Source organism: Dermacentor albipictus, chromosome 6 (assembly GCF_038994185.2).
Source record: "Dermacentor albipictus isolate Rhodes 1998 colony chromosome 6, USDA_Dalb.pri_finalv2, whole genome shotgun sequence".
In the NCBI taxonomy this organism is placed as follows: Eukaryota; Metazoa; Arthropoda; class Arachnida; order Ixodida; family Ixodidae; genus Dermacentor; species Dermacentor albipictus.
In genome coordinates, this window is record NC_091826.1 from 9,109,553 (window position 1) to 9,130,119 (window position 20,567).

The window sequence follows — 20,567 nt, forward strand, 5'->3', positions numbered from 1 at the left end:
GCAAGCGACGCTTGCTCATACCGACTACTGCGTCGTCGTCTCCGGAGTCCTGGCCTGGAATCGTGCCGTCGAGTCTACAAAGCTGCTGCTTTGACCGGCGGACGCCAGCGGTGTACCCAGGGACAATGTTGGCTCGCATGTTATGGACAGCGTGTGGACATTTCCTCGGCGCGGCCAATGTTGCATGTACTACCTTGTTCGCGAAGCACGCGTTGATGTTAGAGCGTGTGACATGTTTTGCCGGAATATGTAGTGATTTAAGGTTGGGGGGATGTGGGGATGCGCAACTCTCGCGCATCCCCTGATATGTTTTTCCCGAATGGCGCGTCTCCTGTAATCCGGCTTCGCCGCGTGGCCTGCGTGATGCCCGCGGCGGTCGATGTGGTTGGGGCGCAGTGTGAGAGATGGCACAAGTGTTGCGCTGCTAACGCCGCCTCACGGCAGGGTTACTTGGGGGCGCAGGAGAGAACAGGCTGTCTTTTTCCCGGCGGATCGGCTAACAGCGAGGACGTCCCGCGCGCGCGCCGACCCATGCTTCTGCGAGACTGTCTCGCGTGGCCGCCTTCGAACACGCCACCGTTAGCGTGACCGTACACGCGAACGACCAGGCATTGGGATCCAGCATGGGGCGAACATATTCGCTCGCTATCCGGTCGCGGTGAGTCGGACTTCTAGATTTGTCGCGCGCCCATTGGCATGTTTTGGGGATAGCAACTCGGCTAGCAGGCATTGATCTATGAAAGGTGCAATAAATGCCCTTGTGACTGTTTGCACTACTGTGTTGTCATTCCTTTGTCCCAAGAGTACGGAGGAGAACCCCACAAGGTGCACACGCCAAGGACATTTCTCCCGTGGGTGCACACACAGCATTGCATAAGAAATGTGGTTGCCAGTTAGTCACGCACATGACCTCCCTAGACGCTCATTGTCATGCAAGTCTTCACTGCCTTTTGCGAACTCACAAAACCACCACCTCACACTTCTCAAAATGAGACACCTTTTCCATATGAGGGCTGCATTTCCCTGTAGATTTTGATGGGTGTTCGTCCCTTGCTCCATAGCAAAGGAATCACACTGCGTTGTTTGTACGCTGTGGATGTGTGAAGCATAACCACCATCTTCAAGAACTGACAGCAGCGCCGTGCCACAGAGCTACTCGCAGATAAGGCTGGGTCGGTCCGAGAAAGGTCCACTGCTGGGACGTTGACTTCGCATCTATAGCCATAATTTGGCTAAAGAAAAAAAAAATAGGGGGAAGCCTTTCTGATCCACCCTCATATAATCTTTTTGTGAAAATAAGGTACATTATGTCCTTCAAACCACAAGGGCCTTACTTATGGAAAGTACAGCCTTGAGTACACGTTTCCTCACTAATATTGAATTTAAAATTTAGCACCCTGTTTTTACCTACCAAATTATGAAAAGTAAGCCTGACACAATGAAAGGCCCTCACTATGCATTACCTTTAACAGGTTTGAAGCGGTCAGTGGTTGACTGCTTCAAACAAGCACAGATGCAACACCGTGGTGAAAAGTCGTAGCCTGACAAATGTGCTTGTCGGAATGTTAGCTCCAGACTGAAGACTCTTTTTCAACCACTGTAGGCCCCTTCATGTTACCGTCTTCCGGTGAACTTCTGATCTTCTTTGGATTTTGGCAGGTTTATCTTTTAACCCTTTGAAGGTTTTTGCCGTACATGTACGGCGGCGGCGGTTATCTGTCCCGCAAGGTCTTTGCCGTACGGGTACGGTTTCGACCCTGCGTTTGAAATTTCGCAACATAATGACGATGCATGCTCACTGGGAGGTGCTGCCACCTTTTAGGACTTATAAGAAGCATTTGAAATTTGCGCTACCTTCTTGGAGAGATAAACAGAATTCTAGCTTCACCGCATCGCGCAGACTGCAGCAACACCCCTTTTGTGGTTTCAGTTTCGCTGCGTGATCGCAATGGAGGCGCGCGAAACGTCATTTTTCTTTTTGTCGGTATTCTCTTGCAGGGGCGGTGGAAGTTGATTGGAAGTTGATCTTGATTGGCGCTGCTCTTAGCTTGTTTATCACCGCCGCTCACGAGGTATTCTCGCTCTCTGCGGCAACCCGCTTACACGAGAGGGTGCCTCTGCCCAAGGCAGCCGCACACAGAGATGTCATGTGTGCGCCAACACAACTCATTACTCCAAGAGGAAAACAGACACGCATTTTAGGTGTGCAGACTGCGATAAAGCACTGTGCGTAGAATTGTGTTTATAGGAGAACCACACTCTGAAATACTATTGAACATTTTGCAGTTCTGAGTGATGCCAACACCAAAATACTGTTCCTAATTTTTTTTTACTGTTTATTCCCGACTTCATACATTTTGTACATTCAAGATCCGCAATAAAATAATTTGACCACCTGAGAAAGCTTTTTTCAAAATAATTCGACCCTCAAAGGGTAAAGCATTTGCTATGCGTTACCTCCGTTTTGTTAAAAGAAACTGAACATATTTTGTGCAATCGTCAATATATACTTGCCTCGCGGAAAAGCCTTGATGGTGCCGCCTGTGCACCAAGGCGCTCAAGGTACTCGTTCCACGAGAACGGTTCCCTCTGAGGTACTGGGAGACTTGGCCGACTATCACGTGGCTCCTGTAAAATGATGAAATGAGAGTTCAGTACAGAACCAATAATGCTTAACACTCTTTGAGGAGACACTGAAGGAAAATGTTGGTATTATCACAAGAGTGACCAGAAGACAACAAAGGTAATGCTTTGACACTTTGGAAAATAAAGAAAGTAATGTTACGGTTGCAATACAAACTAGTCATGCATAAGAAACGGTAGCCATGGGCTTAAAATAGGCCATTTTAAAATGGCACAATGCACAATCTATTAGAGTGAAAATGACTGCATGAAGACCATCTGTAGTCTGCTCATAGGTGCCTATGTACATACATGAACGGTGATTTAGGTTGGTCAGTAAGCTCATAACATTACAAGAGGCATTACCATCTGTAGACTCAAGCAACCGAGAGGAAATCTTACCATATGTTGTGTTCAATGCTTATTAAAGGAGCCCTGAACCACCTTTTATCGAAGTCGAGAAATGCATTTGAAGTTAAATTAGACTAGTATTTCAGAAATACTTTGCCGTAAGCAGTTCAATGCATTCAGCAGAAGCGGAGTTATTGACAAGCAAACACACTGCTCGTGGTGCTTCTGCTCCTTCTTCAATGATTTGCATTGCGAAGGCTATGGCTGAGTGATAACACAATGCTCCTCCTCCTGAACGTCAGTGTGGTGTGCAGTTCAAATTTGATTTTGGATGTTCGTGTAGATGCCACTATATACGATTTTGGCACTGTTAGGGTTGGCATCCGACACCACGTGGTGACAGGAATTTCGCCCGACCTTCTACCAGAATTCGTCGAAATGAGGATTGACTTCTTCTGCGAGGGTTAACGTCAGGCACCTTGCGCACAAAGGGCCTTCTACCAGGATTCGTCGAAATGAGGGTTGACTTCTCCTTTCCTTGCTCGGTAATGCAGGAGGAGGGGCCCTCTCTCTGGGCCTGTCACGTGACATCGACGGAAGCAAGATCCCGCCCAAACTTGTAGAGAGCCTATTTAAAGGGAAGCTGAAAGGTTTTCCAGAAAAAATGAATGAACATCTGTACATAATGGTTTTCAAACCTCCGAATTCGAATATCGTATCGAAATTAAGCGAAAGAAAGCGCAAATATATTTTATTTCGACGAAAAGTGCAGCAGCGGACACGCCCAGCTCGCGCGTCTCGTTTCCGCCTGTGATTGGTCAGTGCGCCTCGTGACGTGAACTCTAGTAACCGACCGCTGCCGCTACACATGAAGCGCAGTACCAGGTAGTTTGGTGCTGTTTTTCTGAGACAGTAATAGAAAATTTAGAGAGACTGCGTTTTTCTGAGGAGTTCGGCGTTACTCCCTACATGTACAAGCCGATAGCGAAGAGCCGGCCTCTCGAAGAAGCAAACGATCTGGTGCAAGCAGTGCTTTCGACGCGAACGAAAGCAAAGTCTTGGGATCTCCTCGTGTTGGAAATGCTCTTTGGTGAGTATGTTTTTTGCAAAGCGATCTAGTGATCTCACCTATCTTTCGCCGATCTAGTGAGCTCGTTTCCGGTCAAAGAACTGTAGTGTTGTGTTCCTGCATGCCTCCTCATGGAATGTAAGCGGGGATGCGATCGTCGGCATTTGTGCGCTGTCCAAAGCTGTCGGCAATCTACAAAGACGGTTTAAACGCGTGAAAAGCTTCCCGGTTCATGCAGTACGTGTAGTGACCTTCATCTGTTGACTCCCACTCACGTTGACTACCACTCACGTTGATTACCACTCACGTTGACTACCACGCACGTTGACTACCAATCTACATACACGCAGACGCACCAACAAAGGAATGCAGGGTCGATCGAAGCAGATTACGATGGCACGCACGCAGAAACAAGCGCGGTCAGGCACGGTCGCGGACGCTGCGAAGGAACGAAACAGAGTTGACGTCGCAACACCGCGGTTTCCGGTCTCCGCTCCGCTCGCTCACTGAACGGGGGGCGGAGCTACAGCGCAATTTCAACCGACGATTACGTCGCTCCTAATTGAAAAAAAAAACTTTAATTTTACCTACATGGTTTATAAGGTTCCCGCATCCGTACCGTATTTACACGATTGTAAGTCGACTCGAATGTAAGTCGACCCCCCCATATCGCGTGACCGAAAAAAAAAAAATAAGAGAGCATACCCGAGGGCACATTCAATAACGAAAATTTATTAGTAGCTGACATGGTCACTGGACTACTAGTCTTCACTAGTGCTGTCATCGTTGCTGCAGTCCCACAGCGCGTCTTAGTCCAGCGAAATTTTAAATTTGGCAAACGGCCGCACCAGGACATCTTGCAGAACAGCAGCCCATGCCAAATGCACCCAACCACACGCAGCCGTCAGGGAGGCTCTTTTGACAGGTCCAGTTGGCGTAATTTCGCAGTCTTCTGCCGCCAGCCACTCGTTGTACTCGCGGCGGAGCAGAACCTTAAAATTAAGGCGAAGGTCCGGGCTTGTTTCATGACCACGTCGCACTTCACTGGCAGGGACCGATCACGCATTTCAGCGACGTACGCCGCAAGCTTAGCCTACAGCTCCGGAAAGCGTCCAGACTTTGGCACGTGGGAAATTTCGCACTTGTCACAGGTGAAAATTTCGCTTTGCTGCAGTCGTCACTCTCGCACCACCCGTTTAGAAACATCGAAATTGCGGCCCGCTGTGCAGTGATTTGTTTCTTCGGCGTAAAGGATTGCAGCCCTCTTGAACGCTGCTGTGAACGAGTGCCGAACGATTAGTGTGCCTGGAGCACTCATGACGACTGGGGAAGCATAGAAGTAGCACAAAGCCGGCAGTCAAGTGGAACGCGTCAAACCAATGCCAATGCCTTCAAACAGAGAAAGAGCAGCCCATGAGCAGCCAGCGAGCGGTGACTGCTCTTCCATGAACTACCGATACTCCCCGCAAGCGCCGCCGTTCTGAGGGTGCCGCAGCAAATGGGAACAGCGGCGCTTCCATCAACTATCGACACCTCCCCCCCCCCATGAGCGTTGCATGCACTGTAAAACTCTCAAAAAATGTTGAAGAACCCTTCCGAAAAGCGTACAAACACGCGGGATAGCGAAAAGATACGGGTAGGGCCATAGAGCAAACATAAAATTCGAACTACGTTGTAGATCCCGTTGGTATCGCTTTTTTTTGGCAGGGCCATGTTTCGGTTTCGATTGTAAGTCGACCCCCCAACTTCAGACTTTCAAATTTAAAAAATGGGGTCGACTTACAATCGTGTAAATACGGTATACGAGCGTCTTATTGAATTCGACAGACTCTTCAGCTTCCCTTTAAGGAGCATTGAAATGTACTTTTAGATACTTCATGCTTTTCTTATTTTCTTTCACCTACCTTTGAATAAACCGTGCAAGTTTCACACTAGCAAATCGTCTCGCCCTTGCTTGGTCGCCATGGTCTACCGGATGCCTGCCGCCCGCCGACAACGCCACGCTACCCAATAAGTAATGTTGGTCGAGCTTCGATAGGCAGGCGCCGCTACTTCTCGGCAGCAGTACGATACGCTACCCTGGAGTAGGCAACAGCACCTACGATATGCCAAACGCTGTTGTCCTCAGTGAGCCGCAGTGCGCTAAGCCAGTTAGGGCGTCTCGTTCTCCTCCTCGCCAGTGGGCAAGGAGGACATCGAGGCATCCTAAAGCAGTGGACTCTTCGCGGCACTCTGCGGCGGCCGCAGTATCTATGCTACATAGCAGACCACAACTACATGCAACTGCAGTGTTTGCTTTGTGCAGAACTCGGCTTGAGTGCACACCCACGTACATATTCTCCTGTCTCACTGTGCTACGTGGTGCAGACCAGCTCTGTCCTGCATCAGCTTTGCCGACACATCGTAGCCGAACCCAACTTGCGCATTTTAAAGCGCTATCAATAACTAATTACGAAGTGAAGTGTGCCAAGGTGAAGAACCAGAAATGGCCAGGAATGAGCGCGCACTGGCAATCATGCGTGTGTTCTGGCCTTAAGTTTCGTGTGGTTCGAGGCTAGTTGAGTGTTCAAAATTAGTCGAAATTAGCAAGACCCGACGGCTACGACACCGATAAGTCGGGTGGCCAAAGTTTAATTCCTAAGCGGGCAACCGTGGCTGAGCGTGAGCAGACTACAGTAACCTTCTTCCAGAAGTACATTATTATTATCGAAATTCGAAAGCAGATTTTTGCTTACTTCAACCTGTTTATTAAACTGTGTCAATAAATACACACAATAACAGTTAGCGCACTGATCTAAACACCTTTCTTGATTGATGTTAGCTATTGGCCAATAGCAGCCATGTAAGGGAATCCACTTTATTACGAAATAAAGTGTCCAGAAAAGAGTGAGGAGCAGGCTTCTAATGAAAAAAAAGCATGTTAGAGAAAGGTGACTTCACGCTCCACTTGTGAGCTCCACACACTACGCACAACTGCAGAACTTGGCTGAGATGTTGACAGCAGCATATGCTATCCGCGGACTATGTTTCTTTCAGCAAGCCCAAGCAGTGGTTATGGAATGAACAGTTATGGAACAGTTATGGAATGGTGTACATTGTTTCTCACCTCATCATCCGAGTCTTCTCCGTTGGGACTAGCCTTGCGTTTCCTTTGCTTGAGGTGCTCCTCCTTCCGCTTTATTCGCTCCCTTAAGGAAAAAGAAACAGTAATGCTCATACACAAAAAGCTTATGCACCAGGTGGTACATTTCAGCAATAAACATACTGTCAAAACATCATTCTTTTCATCAAGCCACATTATTGCTGCATGAGTATCCAAGGTGCTAAAGTAATAAGCACAGCAAAAAAAGCCATCAAAATGCTTTGAGTTTTATGATGAGATCAACTTTAGTACAAAATTATAATATCTTACCAGTGTTTCCCAACCTTCACAATTGCAGAGTTTCATCCTTTTTACATTTGAGATGTGTGGTAGACACACAGGTTCTACAACTTTGAACTTATGTGTCAGTACTGCTCTAAATGTCAGCCTAGCAAGTTTAATTATTTTCTTTGTGTTTTGGCCAAATACCTTCAGTAGAAACACTAGTTTGGGCTTGGAAGGTAGGCTTACCGACTCGCAAAGTTTACGTAGCAGAGTTGGCTGCAGAAGAGGCCATCACGAACAAACTCGCTCCGAAGACCATGGCATCCACAGAATTGGCAGCAGATGATAACTTCGGGTGGCGTCTTCCTCATCTGAGCTGAAGCAGGAGTCATGGCTGCAGTCGCAACTGCTCCTGGCTTGGCTGCCTCATCTGTGCTTCGAACAATGCCTGTCCACAGAAAAATATGCACCAAGTAAATCCAAATTGTAGCCATGCAGTCAACATCTTGCTTTGCTACAGGACTGATAAACAACTGTAAATGGTTGTTAATCTGTTCTGTACCACAGGAAATGACTAAAATTGTACCAAATGTCTCAGAAATGAGGCATGCAGACAGCCATATTTCTAATGCTCCCAACGTACTTAAGCAGACCATGATAAAAAAAAAAAACTACACACGATGTAACCAACACTGACAAATGCTGTCATTTAGTGTCACAAACTGCAACTAGAAGCAAGCTGATGAATATATTTGTCAGCAGTTCACATTGAAGGTATGTTTCCTCACAATGGCTATATTGGTACCAATTCCAGTGATGACAATACCCTTCAGTGGTAGAGAAAGGGTTAAACAGATGTTATGTAGAACATCACTGCAGCAGATTTTCTTCCCTTAGGGACAAGGTGATTTGGCTTTGCCAGGAAGTGAATAAAAAAAAACTGTAAACCCCAATAAATGGTTGTATTTCTTTATCCAATTCCTCGAGCATGTTATTTCCTTTCTCTAAACACCAGGCTGTAGTTTCAATTAGAGATGTAAGCGATTGAAAAAAGAACATTGAGAACTTTAAAAAAAAAGAACAGGTTATTTACATTTATTTTAACCAAGGTAAAATAGAAAAAAAAAAGAAACAAACAACATAGCAACCCCACAGAATTCTTCTGTTGCAATGAGACTCCTTTTGACGTAACTAAAAGTTTGGTCAAAAGATGGAGTTCGGGAGTCTGCAAAGCACCTGGATCCATCCATGTGGTGGCAAGGACTGTTCTTCAACCAACCTTTGAGCCCCCTCACCTGTCACGTACAGCATATTCCCCCTTCTGCGGCATGTGAAAGAAACTGGTCTAAGTTTGGAAATGTGCACACCAAGCTGCGCGACAGGCTCGTAGGGTATCGCATGCAAAAACTTGTGTACATGCACTCGAACCTCAATGTCCGGAAGGCTTTCTTTGCTGCACAGCGAAGTGTTGATGCGTGAAGCGAAAATAAATTGGACACAGATGGATATAAATGTCGGTCTTGACATTCTGATGTGCCTTGACATGAAGCCGTGCTGAGATTTTGAACCCAGAAGCTCTGGTGGGACTTTTGTCATGCAATAATGTAGCAATTACCTATATTCTATTCAGTATTAATAGAAATAAATGTGCCCGATTTTTCATAGCTCTTTGCGCAATCGCCTTTTATTCCATTTTTTCATATTTTTTCCAAAAGGAACACAAAAGAAAGCAGTTTTTCTCACGCCTCTCAAATTTTCATGTAATTTTACATCTCTAGTTTCAATATGTGGTGTCCAGTCAATTTGCAATCATAACAGCAAACTTCAGAACAGACCCCAAAGGTTTCTGCATGCCCACAAAAGGGGTATGCAGGAACATGTACACAGTGAGTATATGGGGTGTAAGATTTGTAGGACGATCTCGCCGATGCCACCAGCTGAAGGGGTTGTAGGTCGTAGAGAGGAACTTGGGAGGAACTAAGCGTACAGGGTTTATTTACAGTATTTACATTTTAAACAAGAGACATTTGACAGTCTAGCGTGGCTCCCAAATGGAGCACGCAAGACGAACATACAGCACACAGCTTACGAGCTCGATGATAAGCTCATTGACGAGCACAAGCACGAGCTCACCTATCAGCTGACAAACAGCCGCTTATAAACACTCCGTTCTCCCTAGATCCCTAGGTGAGGGAAAAACGGCAGTTCACCGCCGATTCGCAGCATCAAACGTCAACGTAGTCGACCCGCCGGTTGTCCATTATCTTGAGTCTTGAAAGGCGCGTCGGTTCCCCGAGCTGAACCCCGCAGCGCGGCCGCCAGTTGCCCATTGTCTTGCGCCTCTAAATTCCAGAGGTGCCTTTCTCCTGCAGTCACCACGAGTGTCAGCAGACTGACGAATCCTGGGGCCCACGTACCGCAAAGCACCCTTTGATTAAGGAAGCTCTTCTTGCTGCCGAGAGAGACCATGAAGACCCGGCAAATCAACCAACAATACGTTGGGCGCCAAACGTGGCCCACCCTGCTGCCGTTACCGATTCTCCGAACGAGGCGCATGGTGGATTAACGCGACCATAGTCCACAGTTCTCTGAAGGAAGTTCATGGTCGGTTAGCACTGCCGTCCTCACTGGTTCTCTGAAGGGTGCCACCATCGCGGGTTGACCGAAGCACGTGCAGCGGGCTGAAATAGCTTTGCAGAGCAGTACCCCTGCAGGCCGATCGTAACAAGAAACAGACATGGAGTATTCACTGCCACATGGCAGAAATGCCGAATTCAACCTACACTGGATGTTGACAACACAGAGAATATGATAATGAGTGCCACAGTAAGCACTGACCTTTGTGGATGACATGTTCTGACTGCTGGACAGAGTACTGGGGTACCACAAACGCCTTGAGGGGGCTGTCTGGTGGATCGGGGGGTTTGCTGCTTTCGGAGGCCACTTCGTCCGTGGTCACCACCTCCAGGGTGCCAAACTCAGTCAGACGGAACTGGAAATCACAGAAAAGGGGAAAAGCACACACAAGAGAAGTCACACTCATTTTGGTCTACTTCGCACCTACAAACATCTCATTCGCTCACATGCACATTGACCATTTTCCCAAGGCCACATATTTAAAAGTGAGGGGCCACCCTTCTATACACTAAGCTATATTAAAGCCTCACCTACCACAGATGAGCTCGGCTCATCTACTCAGTCGTCATTTCTACTACAGAAGACAAGCTCAGTACACTCACTAAATGTGCCAATATTTCAAGCCAAGAATCAGCTGAGCAAGTTCATGTCCTAAAGGGCCCCTCACCAGGTCTGGCCATTTTGAGCTGACAGGCGCCGTGCATACAATGTGTGCTAACAATCGTGTCTGCTAAGTATTACATCACTCCATGCCATGAAAAGAGCTGAAATTCAAAACCAAATGCCATTTCCCTTCTCCTCGTGGGCACCGAGATCCGAGCCAGGGAGTCAACATATATCACACAAGTGCACCTATGTACAGTGCTCACGGAATGAAACGCGTCAATTTAGGGCTAAGTAATGCGCATACTTTCGTTTCAACCGGCTGCAGTTCGTGTCACTTCGACGTAATTTTCGTGCGTACTCTTACATCGGAGTCCTCGTCACGTTTGGTGACCAAATTCCTAGCGACATGGCATGGTGCTCTCGCGTACTTTGCACATATGTAGGGTTCTACTAAATGCTCCTTGTCCTATTTCATTCCGTGTGCACTGTACATTGCACTTTGCACTACTGTGGCATCGCTCGTAGTGACATGTTACTTCGAGAATTATTCAAGCCAACATCTGTTATTTGTGTAATCTGTTGCTTCAATAGACACAAACTGAATGTCTGCATGTTCTTGTTTTACTTCACACCGTAGCAAAAGAGATGTACTTCTGTTTTTCTGCTTGTTCCTACATCGTGCAGTCGGGCGCACAGACAACAAAACTGTCATTTTCTATCGTTTTCCAGGATGTGGTCAAGCTCTGTCATCCGCTTGTGTCTGCCTCATTGTTCGTGTAGTGCTGACCTATACCACTAGTCAGGTGTTCTCGCGCTGCACGAAACAAGACAAACACAACAGCTTGCACACAACACCATCAGCAGAAGTGTGCCATGCAGCAAAAAAGTGAGGGAAAAAAAATGAAGGCGAGGACCGTGACATATGCATCACGCTCTTCTCTAGCTCTGATATGGGAGAACGCAGGGAAGGAATTTCGCTTGCAGAGGCTAGACGGGGTAAATGGAGAGAGCATCTCTCTTGGCAGAGGCCCTCCCCTCCTGAAATTGTGGGTTCGTGGCACTGAAACATTTCTCCCTCGTCTATGAATGAATCAATTTGAAAAATTCTTGCGCCAGAACACTTCCTAGAGGGCACATAACTTCCAGCGGATAACAAAAATTTGCTGTGTGGCCTGGTGAGAGGCCCTTTAAGTTGTGACTTAGTCACAGATGGCACTACATTGTCCATTGTCCGGCATTATAGAAAAATTGACCACCTGGTGTTATGGTACCAAATGCAATGGCACCAAAAGTGATGGTGCCACCTACAACCATTGGTGGGAGTCAAACCCTCGACTTTTGGTGGGACCAATATTCAATGGCACAAAAAGTGATGGTGCCACGATTGATGGTGGAATCCATGACATTCAGTGGGAGTCGAATGCACGACCTTTGGCATTAGTAAGGTCAAAGTTAATTAGGATAGAGTTAAGACACTCAAAACCACGACCTTTGGTAGGAATTGAACCCCCGACCATCGGTGGTAGTTGAACCCACGACATTTGATGTTAATTAAGGCATGGTTAATTGAGATACAGTTATTTAAGGCACTCGAATTCACAACCTTTGGTGGGAGTCAGACCCTTGACCTTTGGTGGGACCAAAAATCAATGGCACCAAAATTGATGGTGCCATCATTGAAGGTTGAACCCACGACCATTGGTGGGAGTTGAACCAATGACCTCTGGTGTTAACTAAAGGGCCCCTGAAAGGCTTGAAAGAATTTTGTAGACGCATAGGGTACAGCTAAAGTTAATCATTTGCACCACAATTTGTGTGAAGCATCTCATATAAAGATAGCTATGGACGATTACAAGTTACCCTCCTCCATAGCCATGCATTGTCTCCTCAACTTGTTCGCCGAGTGATCGGGGCGAAGCTCCGCCTTTACTGGCTGTGTGTCATCATGGCACGTCGTGTCGTCTATTTTAAGTTGTATTGAAGCCAGCGCATGAAGCCTCTCCAAATTCTGCACCAGCTGCTTGGCAGTCGATCCCAAGCGAGAGCTATCAGAGCAGCGTGTGTTGCGAGCATTCTGTTGCAGCGCCAAACATGTCTGGTATTCCGGTAGCCACAGGCTAGCTGGGCGTTTCAACAGATGGGTGGGAGCATGAACTCAAGCTGATGACGTACATGAGCGGCCTGATCAGTCCGTACAGTCCAGCCACCTGGTGTCGCAGAGCTTAACCAGCCAAAGAGCTAATGTTGCTTTAACCAAGCGTAAAACATTTTAAACAATTACAAAAATAATGTGCTAATGATACACTTCTGTGAAAAATTTACACCAGCAGCAAAGAAGAATGCACTTTGTTACTGCTACTGTGTTTGGTTGAGCTATGTGCCGCCAGGTGGCTGCACCGTGCAGACCATTCACGTTTGCGCTTCTGCTCATCCTGTGAAGCGACACAATCAAATAGCCAGGCCCAGTTCCTTGCACTTGCATTTATCAGAATACCAGTCTGGCAAAATGCTATTATGGTAGTAATCCTCTGGTGTAAAGTGGCGGTCGCAAACGCGCAAATCCTGGCGCTGATCGTATAGCAACAGACCGATGCGCTGCAGCCACTCTGCTCGTCTGCTGCCTTGCAGAGTAGAGGGACACAATGTCACAGCTTGACATATTGCCAGTCACTGCATTTGCAGCCCACAACGCAACAAAGGCGAATCGTGGTGCTCGCAAAAAGACTGCGACCAACACTGACCGCGGAGCTCTTATCAACACGGAGCATGTTGTAACACAAGCAGACAACACTTGCTGTGTGCCTGAAGTGCTTAAGTGTAGTGAGATATTGTTCTTGTACATTCTCTTTCTGTTATCTTTCTTTTATAAAATGAAATTCATTAACATTCCAACTATTAAGAACAACATTTGTTCACCATAAAGTTGGAAAAATTATCGATCACGCGCCCTGAGCAGCCAATCGGACAGCTCGCCCTACTAGTGTCATTAGGGCAATTTACATCAAATGGTTAGGGGCGGCTGAAAATTCAGCTGAGTGGTGTGCTGTAATCGGTAGCAATAAACATCTTTAAAACCTTAAAATAAATTACACGCTTTACGTGGAGCAATTAGATGCATCACTGAATTATTAGAAGGATCTACTCTAACGACTCAGTACGTTTGTACAAAATTGCCAAAATCATTTCAGTGTCCCTTTAAGGTGAAGTTAATTAAGGCACTCAAACCCACGACCTATCATGAGTCGAACCCTCGACCTTTGCTGGGACCAAAATTCAGTGGCACCAGCATGAACCCATGACCTTTGGGGTTAATTAAGGTGAAGTTAATTAAGGCACAATTAATTAACGTATATTTAATTAGGGCACTCATAACCATGACTTTTAGTGGGAGAAAACAAGTAATAGGAAGTAATAATGCATTTGAATGAGAATGTCAAGTAACTTAATGAATGCGTCGTTTGCGTCCAGGCTTTCGCCTTCATCCTCTTTAGTGTATGCTAGTGACTGTCAACCTTTTCAATACTGGCAACAAGGAAAAATGGTGTTGTACGTGGCAAGAGCCGTTTCTCATCATGCAAAGTTTTCCAAAGGAGTCGGGCAATCTAACAGCATGACCTGTCACTCGTCACTTCCCACATTTAAATTTGTACAGTGAATAAGTTGCCACTGCAACATGCCTTGTGTACAAGGCTTGCAACCTGGCAACCACTGGTACAACAGTGAAAGTTCCATGGACATCATATGAGCAAACAGTTATAGTTGCTCATCTTTCTAACGACTTTCTAAACTACACCACCCTACTAGAATTCTTCTTTTACTATTTTGGTGGGACAATACATATTGCCTCTGATCGTTCAACCTTTTCATTCTTTCTCTCACTCATTACACAGACTTCGCCATTCGCTCATTTATCTGTTGCTGTATGTAAGACATCTGATCAGCATGCACTGACCTTGAGGCTGCTACCAGGGAGTGTGGCAATACCATCTTTCCATTCCATGGCCTGAATGGGATCAAACTCGGGCTGCTCCTGTGCAGACCCCTCGGCGGCCGTTGCAGGCATGGGTGTTGCAAGAGGCGTAGATGGAGCAGCCGGCACAGACGGCGTAAGTGGTATAGTTGAAACAATTATTGGTGCTGCAGCAGTTATGGAAGTGGGCACAGTTGTCGGAGCTGCTGGAATAGATGCCATGGCTGTTACGGGAGCTGTCACTGATGCTGGTACAGCGGTCAGCACTGTTGCTGCAATGGACACTGGTGCCGAAGTCGGTACACAAGATGCCACAGATGCTTGTACAGAAGTCGGCACAGAAGTTGGCACTGATACCGTTATAGGAGCTGGCACTGAAGCAGCAATGGAGATTGGCATGGAACTCGGCATGGAGGTAGACACTGACGATGGCATGGAAGATGACATGGACACTGGCACAGAAGCTGACACGGAAACCAGTGTTGAGCCCGACATGGTAACTGGCATTGAGCATGGCATCGAGCATGGCATCGAGCATGGCATCGAGCCAGGAATAGAGCCCTGGATTGAGCCTGGGATTGAGCACGGTACAGATCCGGGCAAGGAAACTGGCACACTCTTTGCTACACTTGTGGCCATCAGGGTTGGAGCAGCCACTGAAGCTGTTGCCGTCGCACCAGAATGAGCCGGGAGTGGTGCCACAGTGACAGATGATGGCAACACGACTGGAATGGGAGTTGCAACTGACGACACTGTGAGCAAGGGAGGCTGCCCACTGGGTGCAGATGTGAGCACCCCGGCCAAGAGGGTGCCAAACGTTGCGCCCTGTGTGCCTCCGGGGATCACTGCCAGTCCACCACCCGGCTTCCCTACAAGCACCGTCTGTGTGGTCGAGCTGACCGAAGGCGTAGATCCCAAGGTCGGCCCAGAGCCATCCGCGTCCGGTGCCAGTGACAGTGGTGCCAGCTGTACACAGCCCTCCATTGCAGTGGCCCCTCCCTGCAATGTCTATAACATGCAGGGTGAGAGCATGGTGAGGAAGCATTCCAGTTGACTGGCAAAAATGTACAAAGAAAAAAAATAGACTGTCGAGTGGGTGGCAGCCAACAAGTATGATCTCACATTTCTCATGGAGCAAGCAAGAAATCAAAGGTAGCAGCATCAACATTGAGGAAGATGAAGAGAACTAGGGATAGGCCACTGCCTAGGAAGCGAAGCAGATGCAGAGCTCAGATCACATGCAGCTCGGCATGAGGGACTAGGTGATTTATCTGGTGAGGAATGACCGTCAGCTAGGGCCTTCTGCTCAGTAAAAATGTGCTCCCGTTTATTGTGGCTCATCGTCATCACTGATTTTGCACACAACATACACTTTAGCAAATGTTCATTGAAACTATGCATCACGGCATGCAACAACACCTTGAGCACAGCGTAAACCAATCTGAAGGTGACCATCTGAAGGTGCCATAGAGAAGTCTTATATCTCTGTCACGAGGGCAAACTTAAGTGCACTTTGAGCAAGTGCACTTCATCGCTAGTGTCATTCGCAGGTTGCCACACGAGAACACTTGGTGACATTTACTGCAGAGTGCACTTGTCAGCGAGTGAGTTCAGTGAACACACTTCACAGTGGCAATGTCTGTAGCCTTGTTAGCAATGAGTAAAAAATAAGTAAAGTAACATTGAAAGCTAGTTTATATTACCATTTATTTTAAATTGATAACGGTACAAGGTACTAAAATGTGCCACATTGCAAAAAAAAAAACAGCAAGAAACTACTCTTGCTCTCGGGCTGTTTACGGCCACACCAGTTAGTGGCAGTGCAGTTGCTTGGCAGGACATGTTGCTTGGACTGGTAGTGGTGAAGTCTTGTTGTTTTGTCTTGACTTGTGATGATTATTCTTGTTATTGAGGTGGCAATGAATCATTTCACTTGCACTTAATTTGACTGAAAATGCTGTTTCTAACAAGAACAAACTCTTCTTGTGCACGCATTTTCAAGCTAACAAATATATGCTTTGCCTTTCGACTCTCTATTGCCATAGCCACCAATTGATGGAAAACTTTTCTTCCTCGTGCAGCAGCGAGTCGCCAAAATGACACTCAGCACACTGAAGTGCACTTGCTCAAAGTGCACTTTGGTTGCTCCGTGTGACTGGGACTATTACTCGGTTGCTTTCTCTTTCTTCTGGGGGGGGGTGAAGTGTCAAAGATAAGTCTGTGTCGTCCATGTGTTTAGGCACTCTTTTAAAGTACCAGTAACGAGCTAAGTCTATTCAAACCATTGACGATCTGGCGAGTTCTCTCTTTGGCTGCTAGAGGACCTACAGACTCCATTCGTCTGGTAGAGATGTTAAACACGGTGGCTGCAAGTTGCATATTGCCAAATGTGTGGCTTTCATTTGAGTGAGTCGTCAAGCTCCAAAGATGATTTGCTCCTGCATGAAAGAATTGACAGTGATGGCAGTGTTTTCAATAGACACACTGAGTGGCTCTGATGTCATTGACTACGACAACAGTTTCGATACAGTACTGCAGTGGACGAAGTTAGATGGACGGAACCTGGTTCTTGTTATTTCGTATATTCAGGTACAATATGTGAATTTATTACTCGCATATTATATATATTTTGAATCTCCAAGAAAACTGCTATCCAGCTTTGCAATTTAAAAAGATATTGTCTTCTGAAGACTTTTTTGGATTTTTTGCCAGCACTTATAAGGTTAATTTCATGTAACTACTATAGCCGTCAAATGGTGCCTATGTTCCACTTCTAGCTGAAAAATTTATAGCTCTAGAGCATATACAACGGAAAGTGCAACCAACTCTGGCTCCATCATGCTACACCACTACTTTTTGCACTAAGACAAGTCACTGCTGCTTTCAGGAAGGCTTGCACGAGTCTGCATCGGCCAATGTACAGCCAATCACTTCACTGAGAAGCAACATTGAACAAAATTTATGACAACTTAATGCTCAATGGGAATGTTTACTTAGAATACCTAAAATGTGTTCTAGACTCTCTTTGAAAATGTAATTTGGCACTGTGTTACAAGAAGCACTTTTGTGCAAAAGGTTATAGTCAACGACTGATTTTTCAGACATGCCTGATAATTCGGATGCCTTCATGGCCCCGCCACGTACCCCATAAAGCCTGCGTATAAGGACTTTTGAAGTTTGAACACTGACCCTTTGCCATCCAATTCTTTTTAACATTTTTGGCGTGACTGCAGGTCCAAAACGGCATTAATCGAAGCCACCATTGCTGCCATTTTGTTTATCATGCAGCCTCAAAACAGTGTGCTCACACACTGCTCTGCTGGCAGCTGTAGCCACAGCAGCCACTGTAGCCATTTGTGTTTGGCAACGTGTTGTTTGGTGCATGGTCATTTTGTGCTGTCATGCGCACTAGAACACTAGGCCTCGCTGCCTTGATGTTCGCTACCAAACTTCCTGCTGTTCAGTCCCATGATTTTTCGCTGAAAGGATTCACCGCTGTCAGAAATGGTCTCTACTCCCGTCTTCACCATCCTCGCCAATGGCTCCAAAGCATGAAAAGCACAGCAAAGGTCTAAGAAGCATTGCCTATTGCAAATTCCAAAAAGTCAGCTTTGCTGCAATACAGCAGTGTTACGTGGTTAATCATATGCAATGTATTGCGGTGAACCGTACCAAGAGCTGAAAGGGGCCACTGTTACAAGACACAGTATGTATTTCTAAATTATACATGTGTGCAGCCACTATTTCATGTTACAGTGCGAGCACCGAGATGCTTAATAAGTGTACTGGCAGGCCTGCAGAGCTATTTCAGATGTGGTTGTGCCGATTTTAGTTCTTGAGGGCAGTCATGAGTTTTTTCTGACTGTCAGATTTTTCTAATATGTTCACGGTCCCTAGGGAGCTGGAAAATTCACGACGTTGGCGATACAATTGAATAAGGATTATGTGGTCAAGCTTTTGAAAAAGAGTTACTAATGCTTTCATTAATCATTCCATCTACAGCTTTTTCTCTCTCTCTTTTTTTTTTTTTTTTTGACAGCTGTCTCTGAGAGATAGGTTTATGACCTGTGACTGACTGACCTGTGGCTTGGAACTGGCCACCATGCCAGGCAGGCCAGAGACAGTTACCAGGATGGGCTTCTGCACGCCAGGGTTCAGCTGACCGTCTGTCCGCAGGTCACGCGTTACTGCACATATAAAGAAAATCTAACAATGCAGCCAAGTGGGGCAAAGTGTATCACACTCACTGGAATTGCTTGGAAGCATGCATCAAGGACTAACAGACACAAATAAGCAATACTAGTGCAATCTCTTGAATCTACACTTTCTTATGACACCTACTTCACCCACAACTGCATTTCTTACCTCATAAGGAACAGCTTGTACACTGCTCCTTGCATTAAAAGAAAAGTGACCAGTTTATTCATGGGGTTCAGACTCCCAAATGCGGTTAAAGCCCACTGAAGCCCCTCACCTCGCTTGTAGGCAATAGTGTAACAGAGATTAATTTTGACCAACTCTAGTCCTTGGTACTCATCTAAATTCAAATTCATCCCGTTTCCCGTTTTGCCTTTAACACAATGCAGCGACGGCGATCGTGAATCAAATTCACAACTTCAACCTCAGCTGCAGAATCTAATAATACCTCAGTAGAATAACACAGAATAGCAAAGGAAGTTCTTGTGAGCTATTACTCAGTCTTGTATATTTCTCAAAATGTAACTGGCTGGTTGGACTAAAAGTTTCTCTTTGAGAGGGAACTACTCTAACAACAAGTCGCAAGCTTAAGGTTAGTGATCAATGTGATACAATTTTGACTTAGCACACACTTGTTTTAAAGACAATCAGAAAGAACTTTTTTTCTAATCTAACAGCACTGAGTTTCCTAGTCAATGAAGACAAACAAATTTTCACATTCTGGTGTTGCGCTGCTAAGCACGACGTGCTTAGCAGTCCCGGCGAAAGGGGCCACATTTCGATGGGGGCAAAATGCAAGAGTGCCGGCGTACTTAGATTTAGGTGCACGTTAAAGAGACCCAGGTGATCAAAATTAATCCAGAATCCCTCAGTACGACATGCCTCATAATCAGATCGTGGTTTTGGCACATAAAACCCCATAATGTTTTTTTCTTTTATTTACATGTTCATTCATGTAAAACTAAAAAGCCACTGTCACTGTAAGCCTGTCCAAAGAAATTATCTCACTAGAAAACTAGAAGATGAAATGATAACCATTATAAGAAAATGTGCATGAGCTAATGTGACTATACAATTGAATGCAAAATGTTGTTCAAACAGATTTTTTTTATTGTTACACAGAAAAATAAGTTGTAAATGTGCTGTACGATGAGAAGAAAAAAATTGTTATCAAATAAGGAATCAATTCACTCCAAATATATATTCATATTGGCACTTGCAACAGTACTCTCTCACAAGTGCATACTAAACGCACAACCAATAAGCCTAACAAATTAAACAGATTTAAGGCAAGAAAGATGTTGTTGGCTAAGACTAGGAGAGACTAACATCCACTGTTTCAACACTTCTCAACTTCAATAAATAGAAGACCTTGCTGCCTCTCGGCTGAAACGGACACTGTGCTTGAATAACCTTCCTGAATTCCTAACCTTCCTGAAATTTTTGTAATGCGTCATTTTCAGCATCTGTGCAAGGTGAAGAGGTGTGCCTCGAGCAATTCCTCATCGCAAGAATGCACTAGGTCCATCAGTGGAGCTCAGCAACTACAGGAGCTGAGGTTGACACTGCCCTCAGCTTGGCAAACTGTCAAGGCATGTCCGTGAATACAAGGATCGGCTCTAGGGAAGGAAAAGGAAAGAGCAAAGCACACAAAAGTAAAGAATGAAGGCAGGAACCATCTTCCATGATTATTTAAGTCGACGTAAGGCATTTCTCCCCTGCAAGTGGCGCAAAGCCTGAATGAACTC

General features: G+C 46.0%; 1 protein-coding gene across 4 annotated transcripts in view; it reads right to left on the minus strand.

Moving 5' to 3' along the window:
* The window catches only part of l(3)mbt (lethal (3) malignant brain tumor), a 72,034-nt gene that overhangs the window by 44,474 nt on the left and 6,993 nt on the right, over positions 1-20,567 (minus strand). For all 4 annotated transcript variants that reach the window (XM_070539863.1, XM_070539864.1, XM_070539861.1 and 1 more), the window contains exons 3-8: positions 18,703-18,809; positions 14,605-15,630; positions 10,248-10,401; positions 7,656-7,857; positions 7,149-7,230; positions 2,515-2,628 (exon numbers count right to left, since the gene is read on the minus strand). In XM_070539863.1, coding sequence (XP_070395964.1) covers positions 2,515-2,628; positions 7,149-7,230; positions 7,656-7,857; positions 10,248-10,401; positions 14,605-15,630; positions 18,703-18,809 — 1,685 coding nt within the window. The remainder of the gene's footprint in view (positions 1-2,514; positions 2,629-7,148; positions 7,231-7,655; positions 7,858-10,247; positions 10,402-14,604; positions 15,631-18,702; positions 18,810-20,567) is intronic.